This window comes from Danio rerio, chromosome 22, assembly GCF_052040795.2.
Source record: "Danio rerio strain M-AB ecotype USA chromosome 22, GRCz13ab, whole genome shotgun sequence".
NCBI classification, from domain to species: Eukaryota; Metazoa; Chordata; class Actinopteri; order Cypriniformes; family Danionidae; genus Danio; species Danio rerio.
The window spans coordinates 13,392,305-13,407,500 of NC_141042.1; the positions used below are offsets into that span (position 1 = coordinate 13,392,305).

The window sequence follows — 15,196 nt, forward strand, 5'->3', positions numbered from 1 at the left end:
AATGTCAAGATTTTTATAAAGTGATGTAAATAAAGCCCTGTGAAACTAACATTTTTACACACATTTTAATATGCTACAAATTGTAGAACCATAACAATGTCATGTAAAAAGAGCCCTGTGTAGCTAGAATATTTAATGTCAGTTTTAGTCAGGGTGCTATAGGTACAGCTGTTTAAAATTGTAACAAAGTGTGATAAAGGAAGCCCTGTGCTAACATTTTTGCATACATTTTAGCATAGATGCTAACTACAGATTGTGGAAATGACAAAAACGCCAGGTTAAAAAGCCCTGTGCAGCTCGCATTTTCATTTGCTAAATACAGGTCATTAAGATTATAACAAACCGAGGTTAACTAAGCCTTGTGCAGCTAACTATTTTTGAAATATATTTTAGCACAATAGATTGTGGAAATTACTATGCGAGATAAAGCTCTATGTAGCTAGCATTTTTTTTATTTGCATTAAAGCATAGATGCTAACTTTAGATTGTCAAAATAATAACAAAGTGAGGTAAACAAAGCTATTTGCAGCTAACATTGACACATTAGCAGACATGCTAACAACAGAGTTGAGACACAAAAAGCTTTTTGAACATTAACTTGTTTAGCCTTGATGCTAAACTACCCTAAACTCTTTTTCTCTCATGCTTCTGCCCCATCCCACTTCCGTTTCCCTCTTCAATATAATCCTTTCAACGTGATTATTCATAACCTTAATCTGACGAGAGAGGGAAAGTAATCAGATTAAACCCATTCGTCCTTGTGATCCGTTCTCACGTCAAATATCCACAAGCACATCAAGCCAAAAACACTTGGTAAGGCACTTTTTGGTTATTGTCTTAAACTTAGCACACTGTGTAGGAAGCACAGCTAACGTCACAGTTTTAATCACAAATAAAAATGGACTAAAATAGTGCGATTTACCTTGAGTAGGGAGGTACAAACTATAGCGCCAGCGTTTACCATGGGGTTGTGGGGTTTATCTGGGAAAAACAGACGAATCAATCAATTAACAAAGATGATTCTGTCTGAATGAAGCTCAGACATTTGCAATATACATTTAGGAAACATCCATCAAATCAATCCTCACCATCTTCATTAAGGAAGAGTTTGTTGAAACGAAGACCGCTGGGTTCCTTTCCTATAAAGCGGTGCACGTATTCGGTGCCGTGATCATGAACCGCAATTGCGTATTTTAGCGGTTTCACGCACGACTGCAGACAAAATGGAACTTTAGTGTCGCCTGCAGTGTATCTGAAACACAAAATTTAAACTAGCAAATAAATCAAGTTATGCTTACCTACAGCAGAAAAAAAGTTAGTTTGGTTTTGAAGCAATTAAAGATTAGCAGTCTTTCAATGTTTTAAAAAAAAAATGTTTCCATCCAAAGATGCGAATTAAACTTTACAATCAGAATCAGTTATATTGCCAAGTGTGCTTCGCACGCACGCATGCACGCACACACACACACACACACACACAAACAAACACACACACAAACACACACACAAGGGATTTGTTTTGGCTACAGAAGCTTCCAGTGTACATAAAGTAACAAGTGAAAACACAAAATAAATATGAAAAAAAGACGATAAACATTAAACAGAGATGCAGTTAGTCAAAAAGATCTAGATGTTGAATTGTGTGTACAGTTTGTTATAAATATAAAGGTAATAAGGTGCTGTGTACAAATGCGAATGAAGAACATTGAACATTGCATTGTATATTGTTATAAGGTGCTGTGTAGAAGAGCGTATGAGAAGGTATCGCACATGTTTAATGCACAGTAGGGTTACATTTAACTTATGCGCAAAACTGGAATATCGCATAAAACATTAGCGAATAAACCATCCAGTGAGTCAAAGAGAACAAAATCATCACTTCCTAATAAAGTGGAGCCAAATATCAACAAGAAAAATGCTATTTGCTATGGGGGGTAATGCCGATGTGGGCTTACTTGTACGTTTTTAATGCACATTTTAAAAATGTACGCTCATATTAGCATTTTCATTAAGCATTTCTCATTTGATGTGCATTAAAATAGGTGGAAACATAGCCAGTGGCAATCAAATCTAATCTATTCTATATTAACATCACAAAGACAAAAGTCTCACCTTTGACCGTCTACAGTGCAGAGAGAAACAGCCCAGAGGTTAGGGCTAAATTTCGCTAGCTGAGGAATGTAATCTGCTACCTACAAATAAAACAACACATAAGAAGATTTGTAAACAAACTGCATTAATTATTTGTATTGTTTTTGTTTTATAGTTTTAAAAGCATACCTGGCCACCTGACAGTGATTTAGCACTCTCATAAATCTGATCAATATGAGAGGTAAACGACTGAAAGTCAGGAATGACAAACTTCTTCCGGAAAGCCTGAGTTAGCAGCACGATGTTACTTTGCACACACCTGTAAAAAGAGAAAATACAACACAAAACCCTTTTAGGTAAACAGTAATGATGAAGATTTATGCAACTCATGAGTGCTCTCGAACTGTTCTGCAAACTCAGAATTAGATACTGTTTAACAAATGTATTATTTGTAATATTTTGGTCTAATGACTACTATATAAATGCCAGGCTAATAGTACTAATAAAACACTAATGTAAACTATATTTTAATATTAATAATTACAAATCATTCTATGATGTATTCTATGATGTACTAATTTTTTAAAATTAAATTATTCAATATTTAAAATATCTATTTCTAATTATAATAATGTAAATAATGAAAGATCTATGTATAATTATAACTTACAGTTAAATGTCTGCCATGTCTCAAAACTCACTTATTCAAGTTGGCTTTTAAAACTTATTTGTATCTGCACTAGTTGTGTATACTTTTATGTTACTCTTCTTGTCGTTGTTTTATTGCTATTGTTTTTATCGTACGGTGTCCTTGAGTTGCCAGAAATGTGCCTTTAAATAAAATGTATTACTATTAATATTATTTAATGAAACTAATTATATAACAAAAAAGACATAATAAAGTAAAAATAAAGACCGAACCAGTGTAATAAAGAGCTGAATTAATGAATTATATATTATTTTTCTGCATTTCTGAGTGAAAGTAAATAATTTATCTACTGCCGGACCTTCAATAATAGCGAAGCAAAAAAAAAAAAAAAAAACTGCTGTGTCCTTGGAAAACAGCTGATCTGTAAAAACACATGGCTGAAGTTACAGCTCTGGGTGTTATAAATCTTACGATGACTTTGGAGTGTTATATATGATCAAACCCCCATGTAAAACCTTCATAATAGAGATAAGAATAAAAGTGTGCAGTTTTCCATCTGTAAAGTTGAGATTAAAACCCTAATTATGAGAAACTGCCTTAAAATCCTGCATAGTATATAAAAAATACAGATGCAAATTGATAAAGTGCAAAAAAGAAACACTTAGTGTTATTTTGAATATTTACTTTACATTAGACAAAATAATTTAAATATTTAAAATATAAATCAATAAAATTCACACACAAATATATTCAAAGTTTAATAGGATTTTTCAGTTCAATGTTTGATAAATAATTTAAGATTCTTCCTGGTCGACCTTTTTCAAAATGTCCATCAAAGTACATTCCTCATAAAAATTGTGTCTAATTGTATTATAACTTGTACATTCCAACAGAATATGTTGGATAGTAAGAGCAGCCTGGCAGTAATTACATTTAGGTAACAATTTTCTTACTCTGTTAAACATCATTTGGGAAATATAAAAAAATAATAATAATAATTCAAAAGGGGGCTAATAATTCTGACTTCAACTGTAGTCAGAATTATTAGCCCCCTTTTGATTTTTTTATGCTTAGAAATGTGCTGAAACAATCTTCCCTCCAATAAACAGAAATTGGGGAAAAAAATAAACAGGGGGGCTAATAATTCTGACTTCAACTGTATATATATTTACTTTTTAAAGAGATGTCGATCCAGAGCACCGTCTGAAGTGGTTTTCAGGGTGATCTTTAACATCTCCATACATTCCTTAAGACGAGGGTCTCCAGTTCGCAGACCTGTGGCTTTCAGCGCCTGAAAACAACAACATTATGAGAGAAACTCTATTCTAGACACCACTATCTGAAAACCAAGATATGTGCTATCTACAGTTACAGCTTGAAAAGATATGCTAGAGACAGCCTTGCTAGCCTGGGTGACAGCTGGTGTTTTATTTTACCGTGGTAAATTTGTGAGCTGGAATTTTCTCCTGGCCTTCTGCGATAGTGTAAAACAGCAGATCTTCCAGGCTGGGCAAAATGCCTGCCTTCCTTCTCCTGTGACATGAAGAGATGCACAAAGAAAGTAAGACAGACAGATAAAAAAGGCGATAAACGGAAGGAAACGGGGTTTGTCGGGAGCAGGAGAGAAAGAGAGCGCACTGAGATTGCAGAATTACTCTCAAAATGTCAGACGGGATTTTTTTTTACAGTTGATGAAGCTTATTAATATGTTTATTTTAGCATGTCTTTGCACTTTACTATTAGTTAGACATTGACAGTTGTTGTAGATCAAGCAAAGTTGAAGAGAGAGAGAGAGAAAAAAAGGATGGGATCAAAAAAGGTCCACAAGTTTAAATTTGAACTCAATGCCCAAATTCGAAGATTAGGCGATAAAGCTGTTTTTATTTTTTATTTATTTATTTTTTTAAGACTTCATTGATAAATCTGCTTTATACTTAAGAAATAATTGTCAAAAATCCTTATTTACAAATATTGACAAACCTATTCTTTTGTTTTATTTAGTTTGCTCTCTTTGTAATTATCAAATTAAAATTTAATTTTCCTCTATCAAAAACACTTCTTGGTCATTTACAAATGTAAAGAAATGAAGAAATTAATCTGTCAAATACCATTAGCAAATTTTCTAATTTCTTTCTGCAAAACCTTTGCATAATTTTTTAACCTAGTAATTATTATTTTTTATTTTACAAAAAATGTTGCATCTAGTCAAATAATCTTCTTTGTTTTTTGCTAATTTATATAAAAGATACAATTAAACTAGTCAAATACTCTTCCTTTTTTTATTTTTACGTTTTACACATTTCACAAAAATGTGTTTATTTCATCAAAAGTTGATATATGTATATTTAGAAGACTTTTAAAATACTTTAAAAGTATATATGTATATTTAGATATATATATTTTTTTTAAATGAGCAATTTAATTTGTCAGATACTCTTCTTTGTAATTTGTAAATTTACAAAAATGTATAAACATCTCTAAAGATTTACAAATTTGGGATTTTTAATTTGTCCAATTTTCATCTTCGTCATGTCAAAGATGGGAAATATTATTTTTAAGTTCGTTCGTTAGATAATTATATTGATGAACTGTTCATGAGAATGTTTCATTAGCTGTAAAAAATGCAGGGTTCCACACAATTCCTTCATATTATCCCAACACAAATCGATAACAGTAACTTCACCATGCTTACAAATTTAAGTGGATTGAACATAAAACAATTAGATTGTGTCAAAAAAAACTTAAGAATTGTGTTGTGCCAGCTCATTTTAAATAAGCAGTTTAAACAAGCACAAAAATCACTTTTTCAGTGTTTTTAAATCAATGTCTGACATTGTGAGGTCGTCTGACACGTTTTTTCTAAGGAAAGATGTTGGTCTATTTAGTAAAAAGCTAGGCTTGTGTTATAATTGGCCATTCTAAAGACCGCCTCTCCTTAATAAGATGCAATGATTGGTCCGATTGCCAATCAATCAACCTCTCTGTGTTAAGGGGCAATTCAGGTTCACAAGTATTTTAATTGTGTTAGCAGAAGCAAAATAATGCATTTGGGGGGAAAAAAATGGGACTTTCTAGGGTAAATTTAGAAATTACATTTGGGAACAGCTAGAATCCCATAATAAGGTCTGTAAAAAGAAGCACTTTGGTTAATATTCTCACCACAAACCATCCTGAAATGAACTAAAGGTTGTCTAAGTGAGGTTACTTCAGATATTTGGTGGAAAAAAATAATTATTCTTAAACCTGGAATAATTATTTGTAGTTTGAAGTAACGGGAGTTTTGTGATATGTCATTTCAGGATGATAAATGTGGTTCTGGAACATGAAATAAAGGCATAAAAAAAGAGAAGCATTTTGCATGAGCATGAAAGTACAGTAAGGGTAAAATAAAAGACACTGAATAAAAAGAACCAGATACTTACACAACAAATGCAAAGTAGGCAGAACAACCGAAAAGAGAGGGAAATAAAAGAGAAATGAGACATTCAGGCAATAAAAACACTGACAACTGAAATAAATGAATGAACAAATGGATAAATACTGTATGTAATTTTATTTAATTACCAACCGACCAACAGTGTTCATTAATAAGCAATGACATGTGCCCCAAGATCCACAAAACCAGTCATAACAAGTGTCAATTTTTGGAAATTAAGATGCATTAATCATCTGAAAGTTGAATACATATACGCTTTATAAAGACTCGTGTTAGTATTAGACAATCCTTGGCAGAGATACAACTATAGAAACTTAGAAATGGTCCACAGTAAGTTCAAATATAATAAAAAATTTAGTTTGATACACTTACATTAGAACATTTACACACTATTTTTATGGAACATAAAAGAAAAATCAACAATTTTGACCCATACAATGTATTGTTGGCTATTCCCCAAAAACCTTTTCAACATAAGACTAGATTTATAGTTCAGGGTCACACATTGTCGTCTTGTTAATATATATATACACACACACACACACACACACATATGCATATACATATACATATATATATATATATATATATATATATATATATATATATATATATATATATTTTTTTTTTTTTTTTTGAGGTGATTTGCAAAGTTTTCCTGATGTGTCATGACTAGAAATCAGGATTATTCCTTGAAAAAAGCTGCTTTCTTAACTCATCTTAAATTAAACTCATTATAAACATGTTTGGTAACATTGACCAACTGTCATATAAACAGTATTAAAAGAACTACTCAAAACTGTCAAACACTGCTTGATGGATCTGCCAGGCTATTGCTAGTGATATCAGACGCACATCGTTGTGTCCCAAACACAGCGTCAGTCCATCTGACCTGATACAGCATCAAACTAGGACACGTAACCTGACGAGAGCAGCCGCTCCCTCCTGTCCCGTAACCCTGATGATGCAGAGTTAAGCCTTCACTTCCTAGCAAAGTCTCAGTTCTGATCCTCGCTAATGCACAGGCACCATGCCAAACACACACACTCCACTATTTTTACACACAAACACACCGGAAATAATCCACTCGATGACATGACTCAATAAACACACTCTTTGTGTGTTTTTTATGATGGTTATTCAGAATTAAAAGTTATTTAACTGGAGTAAACATTATAACAAACATGAATTAGCATTAATTGCTATTTGGTCATTTCAGAAACACAAACTCTTTTCTAGATAATTTGACACTTTAAAGTAAGTTATAGTTTGCCAAACATAACTTTAAACTCTTGTAATAGTTTGCGTTTTATAAATTATTAGCAACAGCTAGCATATACACTCACCAGCCACTTTATTAGGCACACCTGTCCAACTGCTCGTTAATGCAAATTTCTAATCAGCCAATCACATGGCAGCCCTCAATACATTTAGGCATGTTGACATGGTCAAGATGATCTGCAGAAGAGCATCTCTGAATGCACAACACGGCCAACCTTGAGGCAGACGGGCTACAGCAGCAGATAACCACACCGGGTGTCACTGTCAGCAAAGAATAGAAAACTGAGGCTAAAATTCCCACAGCCTCACCAAAATTGGATAATATAAGATTGGAAAAGCGTTGCCTGGTCTAATGAGTCTCAATTTCTCCTGTGACATTCAGATGACAGAGTCATAATTTAGCGTCAACAACATGAAAGCATGGATCCATCCTGCCTTGCATCAACACTTCAGGCTGGTGGTGGTGGTGTAATGATGTGGGGCATATTATCTTGCCACATTTTGGGGCTATTAGTACCAATTGAGAATTGTGTCAATGCCACAGCCTACCTGAGAATTGTGGCTGACCCCTTTATAACCACAATGTACCCATCTTCAAATGGCTAGTAGGGTGTACCTAGTAAAGTGGCCGGTGTGTGTATGTAATAATTTGTAAATTACACTTATTAGCAACCTCCAAAAATGGGTTTACTGATCAAAATAAAACATTTTTATCTGTGCTTTTATTTATTTTTCATATATATATATTTTTGTAATATTCTAATCTCCAGTAAGTACTGAAACAAAGCACTGTGGTGATACTATGGTATAAGAGCATTACCATATTCAAATCCTATGGTATTTAAAGTGAATATTTTAAAAAAATTTATTTGTGTCGAAGTAAAAACTTAAGTAAATAACTATAATTTGTGCGCATGTGTAAGGTTACAATGTCCTTGCTAAAATGCCTCCAGAAAAATCACAAACCCTGTGAAAACGTGTCTGAGCATGTATATCCTGTATCTCTCAGTGTGTGTACACCTGGAAGTGAGATGATTCTGTAACAACATCTTCATTATCTTCTTCCAGCTCAATGAAAATCGTTAAAATAACCAGCAAAACAGCTGACATTTCTAGAGAACTGTATGCTTATAGATTCACCGCAACATATTTTGGCTCCTGGCGACTAAAATACCAGAAAATGAACCAGCTGCCACTAACTCAGAAGTACCAGGGTTTTTCTGTTTTTTCCTCATCTGATATTCCACTACACATGAAAAAATGTGACATAATCTGACATTGCTATTTGGCTGAAGATGCACTTTTCATTGCAGAAATGACATGAACAGATGACTACCATGCCATCACCGCGTGTGTCACTACCGTGATACACACACACACACACACACACACACACACACACACACACACACACACACACACACACACACACACACACACAACCTCACGTGTCAGCTGGTGCCGTCATTTCAGATGAACCTCAGATGGTAGTGAGTCTGCTGAGAATGATTCATCTGATACTACTGTTAGAATTCATGCTGTACTTCTACTGTTTAAACCGATAACAGCGCTAAACAATAAAAAATAAATACAAGTTAAATTTGCATAATTTTAGCAAAAATCCCTTTTGGTTGACTGAAATTTCCAGTAAGTCACGTTACTGATATCGAAAATAGGAATATTTGAAAATTAGGGATTGGAAACCAATTTATCGAGATCAGTTCACTAAAAATTATGATCTATTATGATTAAAGCTATAATGATGTCAAGTTTTTGAGAAAAAAAAAATACATGGCAGTGTTTTGATGTAAAATATAAATTTGTTTAATGTAAAGTAAGATAATTTAGCCCAAGATACAAGTTCTGTCATCGTGTTCTCACGCTCATGTTGTTTAAAAACTAGTGATGCAATATATCTGCAGCCATATCGGTATCTGACAATAAATGCTTATTAATTTTAACGTTAATCGAATAAGACAATATATCTGCAGCCATATCTGTATTGTAATTTTAATTTTACCATTATAAGCCAAATAAGACAATCTATCTCCAGTCATCTCAATATCCTACAATAAACGCTAATTATTAATTTTACCGTTATCAGTCGAATAAGAAAATATATCTGCAGCCATATCGGTAACTGACGATAAATGCTTATTATTAATTTTACCGTTACAAGCCAAATAAAACAATAAATCTGCAGACATATCAGTATTGCACGATAAACGCTTATTATTAATTGTACCATTATCAGTCGAATAAGACAATATATCTGCAGCCATATAGGTATCGGACGATAAACGCTTATTATTAATTTTACCGTTATCAGTCGAATAAGACAATATAACTGCAGCCATATCGGTATTGTGGCATAAATGCTTAGTTTTAAATTCATCGTAATCATTACCATGAGACAATATCACAGCAGCTACATCGATATCAAATGATAAATGCTTATTATCAATTTTAGCGTTATCAGTCAGATAAGACAATATATTGACAGCCATGTCAGTATATCGGCAGATATACAAGTTTTTAGCAGATAAACGTTACTTTTAATTGTTATCATTATTGACCAGGTATGACAATAAATTATTCACATTGAACCAGCATATCGGTTTCAGCTGATAAATGCTTTTTCTTTTTTTCTACATTTTATTGTTGTCGAATGGATAAGAGCAAGATAATACATTTTTTAATACATATCGGCAGTCATATTAGTATATGAGAGCAGCCATATTGGTATTGGCCATAAATGATTTTTTAATTTTATCCTCACTTGCCATTTAAGAAAATAAGTTATCAGCTGATTATTTCCAGCATTTAAAACATTTCAGATGTATGCTTCAGGTCAGGAGGCTTAGATAGGTGCCTTCTATTTGACATAGATAGTCAATGATATACAGAAGACAAGATAAAGGCAGCGTGAGAGTTTTTCCGTATTCTGGTAATCTGTTTCTTGAGGATTTTTGTATTAACTCTTTAATCTCTTTAAATGGGGGTATGTTTAACTGTTTTACAAGTGGTAGCTCTCTGAAAACTCCCAGTTTAATTTAATCGTTAAAGTTGAAACTACGAGATTTATGTGGATGTGAATTAAAAAATTTAAATCTCATGATTACAATACAATATAATAATATGCCATGAATGCATTTTTAAGCAGCTTTCTGTTTTACTATAATAATAATTATAATTATTTAATAATTACAATTATTGGTAACCAACTAAGGAATAAGTGCGCCTGACTGACACTATTAAAATAGCCAGGGCATTTCAGGGATTAAATGGAAACACTAATATGTCAAAACACTTTATTATCTGCAATGCATGTGCATATGAGCAAAAACACCATTTCTATTTGACGTGAAAATGAAGATATCAAGAGGCCACACGACTCCCCCAGGACAGAGCACATGTTTCTCGGTAACCTGATACCACGAATTACAGTGTAGTGAACAAGATAGCAGCATGCCGGAGAGCATTATATGATGTTTATGAATGCTGTAAGAGCGAAAGGATGATTCTGGAAGAGAGAGATTAAATGGGTATCGGATTTACAAATAAACTACTGGTGCATTCAATCAATGAACCAATCAACTTGGCTAAAAAAAGAAGCAGGGGGAAGGCCGACTCTACAGAAATCACACAGCATCTGCCCGAATGTGAGGTTTCCATTGACAACCAGCTTATGTTCTCCACTGTTGCTGAACTACTGCTAATTACTGGCTGTTTTCCAGAGTGTGTCGACTACATAGGCAGCATACTGGGCACCATATGTGGACAAGTAAACACTTAAAAGGAAAGATAAATGTGCTACGTTTTAATACAGTTTGTTTGGCCTGTTTTTTTTTTTATGGAAATATAAATTCTAGAATACTCCGACACATACTGTTAGGGAAAAATATAATTCAAGATGGTAATAGATACACTAGTATTTAACATCAACACAATAAAAAATATTTATTCCAATCATACTGTCTATTCCTCATTATTTATGAGTTTTTTATTTAGATTTGAAAATAACGCTCATTAGCTTAGCAACATGCTAACAGCAAACTCTTGTAAAATCAGTTGTGAATTTGCTTTGCAAGTGCGCACTTTGCTTACACGTGCATTACACTGTTAGCTTAGCAACATAGTAACAGCAAACTCTCTGAAAATCAATAGTGAACATCTGCTTGTTAAGTCATGATGTATCAGTGACTTATGAAATACTGTTTCTGGGTCCAAGTCGCTACTCATTTGAACTCTGAAAATATTTGTTTATGGCCACTTTTTAGTCATATCACATGTTAAAGTGAATTTTATATTAAGTCATAATGTACACAACATTATCTGGACTTGCTGCATCACAAACATCAACGCTTTAACAATTATCCAAAAAAATAAAAACATTTTTATCACTTTCTGGCCTTCTGATATTGGGCATGCTTATATATACATTGTGATTGCGATTTTCGAAAGTATCACATCACTTTGTAACTATTTATTATTACCATTTGATGAGTCTCCCCATATAGTTTAATATAGCTCTTGGACCTGGAAGCCGCTTCATTCTGAAATGAAGCCTATCATGTGTTTGTTTTATTGAATACTACAACACCTGCTAAGTAAATATTACGTTAGTAGCTGCAAACACAGCCACAAATCAAATGTGTATATTTTCCTTGTGGCCTTATTTGAGTATTATGCTAATAGCTTAGCAACATGCTAACAGCAAACTAATAATCTTCCTTTTTGCTTCTAAAAATCTTTTTAATATTTGCTTATTAGATTAGATTGTTAGCTTAGAAAATGCTAACAGAAAACTGTACGTAAGATGTATAGATGAACTGAATTTATTGTATTGTATTTTGGCATTTTTAGTTATTAGCAAATACATTATTTAGATAAGTAGCAAAAGTTACCGGCACTCGAACTCGTCTACCATATATTGGCGCACATCCCACAAGTATTTTGAGTATTAACTGAAATCTACAACATATTGTTTCATATTATTTTTATTGCTAATTTTATTTAATAATGTACTAATTAAAAGCAACAGAACCTTAACTGAATATGTGTGGTATAACTTATCGGTTTGTATAATAAGCTGTTAACTTCTCAGCATGCTAACAGTATGCATGTAGCAGGCTAGTCAGGCTCACTAGCGAGCTCAACGATGACAGTAAATGGCAGCTCTTCAGCATCATTGACAGCACACAGATGTTACGATAAGCTGAGACATGATCTTCTTTGAAAGACAGATGGAGAAAAAGGTCAGCCTGTTTCTCCAAGGACAAACACTCAGTGCGTATACTGAATAAATGAAAGCAGTGAATGCTAAAATGACAGGCCGGGCTGCTCTGACACATGCAGAGTGTACTGGAAGGTCGACTGGTGAGCAGCAGATTTAGAGGAAATGTTTTGCGAGGAATCCCCGGTTTCAACACTTCCGAGTTTTGAATGTCGTCGTTACAGGAAGAGGAAGTGCCTTGATCTAGCATGCTTTAAATCAATGTGTTTGAAAAGAACTGAAGAACCTTGTTTGAAATAAATAAATTAATAAGTTAGGAAGGACACTATCACAAGTTCAGACTGCATTTGGTGTGACAAGGGATTATAATACACACATACATTATCCATTTAGTCTAACAGACTAGGCTAGTCCTAATTTGCATGTTTTAGCAGTCTTGACTGAAATTAACTTACATTTGTTAAAATACATCAATGTTTTGTCTCAAGTTGTACACAATGTGTACACAAATTTAACTACAGTAAGTACTAGTCCTGTTTTAAGCTTATCTAGGAAGAAACCTGCAAAAACAATAAATACGCAAATGAGGGTGGGTCAATGTCAACCAATTTGGCATTGTAAGATGTCTAATGTGAAACATCGCGATGGACAATGGCATCATCGTCGTAAGCAGCTGTGAATTAATTATTTATGAATAATAAATTAATTCATAACAAATTAATTATTTGTAGCCTACCGTTTCAACTACCTGACCCGCATGGTCTTTATTTTACCCATAACTAGGCCCACACGGAATCTGCGTGCGCAGAATTCAGCAGATTTTTAGCCCATCACTGATTTTGTTTATTTACTTGTGTAAATGTGTGTAAATTTATATTTATTCCTTTTTTAAATTAATTTCAGTAATATTATTGACTAATGTGAAACAATCATATAATTTATTTACAATACTTTTAGTAGATATATTATATAAAAGACTTAATTTGTTTACCATATAAAGTGGATATAATTGAATTTGCATTGTAAACATTAAATAGAAGTTAAAAAGATATTACTTTTTAGTTCATATATAAAGCTTTTAGTTATAATACTCCCAATATCATTCCACATAAATTCTGCACAGATATAGCAAAAAATGTCTGCAGATTCCGTCTGGCCCTACCCCTAACCAAATCAATCATAACTAAAGATAAGTTACAGACAAATTACCACCTGTCAATCTCTTTATTTCTGTGGGACTCTGGCATGAAGCAGAGTGATCTGTGTCGTCATAATGGGTGTCGTCTTGGTTGGTAAAAAAGGTGCACAACCAACAGGAACCAACCAATAGTATATGAGGTTTTCACTAACTTATTGCTCTCAAGTACAAGTGGGAAAGCGAAAGACTGAAAGACTGTGGTGTACTGACGCTGTGACACGTTACCTGATTGATTCAAAAGACTGAAGAGTCGTTAGATAAACAAGATAATAAATATCACATTTAACAACTGTAGTGAGACGTGATCCAGCGGTACATCCTTGATAAACTGTCCAACGTGCACTGCTCTCTGGGGTTTTGTGCTCAAAGCACCCGCTAACTGCTGAAGATCAGACGAGCACAGACACTGCAGTACCTGATAGAGTGTGTTTGTATGTGTGTTTGTGTGGTCACGTCATGTCCGTTTTCATCGATATAGTTTGGAAGGAGGGCTGTTCAGAAATGCTGGATGAAACGCCAGTGTGGACGTGGATCGTTTTCATTCTAAAATGTCATTTTAAAACTAAGACATATTAGTGTAAGCGGGGGCGGGGTGGAGGATCGCGATGCTGGATAAGTATTGTGATGTCTATCGACCCAACCCTAATGCAAATATATAAATAAATGAGTAAATTAATACATAAATTCCTGCATTAATAACATATAAAAATATGCAAATAAATAAATAAATGTATATAAAAAAATCCACAAATTCCTGCATAGATAAATATTTCAATAATTAATGGTGCACGCTGATAAATAATTAAATAAATTACACGAATGTTGGGGGAATATGAAAATGCTAAACTGAAAGTTTGTTTTCCCCCCGTTTTAAACATTTATTCATTTCTTGAACCTAGTTCCGTATTTACTTTTTCTCAGGTCAACATACCAATGAGAATGAATGAACGAATGTTTGAAAAGGAGGAAAAATAAACTTTCAGTTTAGCATTTTTATTTTTTCCCTAACATTTGTGAAATGTATGTAATTATTTACCTGCCCACACTATTAACTATTTATACATTTATTTGAGCAGGAATTTGTGGTTTTTATATACATTTATTTATTGATTTTCATATTTATGCAGAGATTTATGGATTTATTTACTCATTTATTTATTTATTTGCGCATATTTAGTTATTTATTGTCTTTGCATTGTAATATCTTTTTAATAACATATATAACATTTTTCATAAATAATATTATTAATATTTAGTTTAGTGTGTCTTATAATAATAATAATAATTATAATTACTATATTAGAC

The 15,196-nt window shown here is 33.2% G+C and overlaps 1 protein-coding gene across 4 annotated transcripts in view; it reads right to left on the bottom strand.

Annotated features, from left to right (window-relative positions):
* Positions 1-15,196, bottom strand: part of glsa (glutaminase a) — a 32,156-nt gene that overhangs the window by 16,053 nt on the left and 907 nt on the right. For 2 of the 4 annotated variants that reach the window (XM_087303030.1, XM_087303032.1), the window contains exons 2-7: positions 4,177-4,267; positions 3,913-4,031; positions 2,281-2,410; positions 2,113-2,192; positions 1,089-1,252; positions 923-981 (exon numbers count right to left, since the gene is read on the bottom strand). In XM_087303030.1, the coding sequence (XP_087159156.1) occupies positions 923-981; positions 1,089-1,252; positions 2,113-2,192; positions 2,281-2,410; positions 3,913-4,031; positions 4,177-4,267 (643 nt within the window). 4 annotated transcript variants of the gene reach the window in all.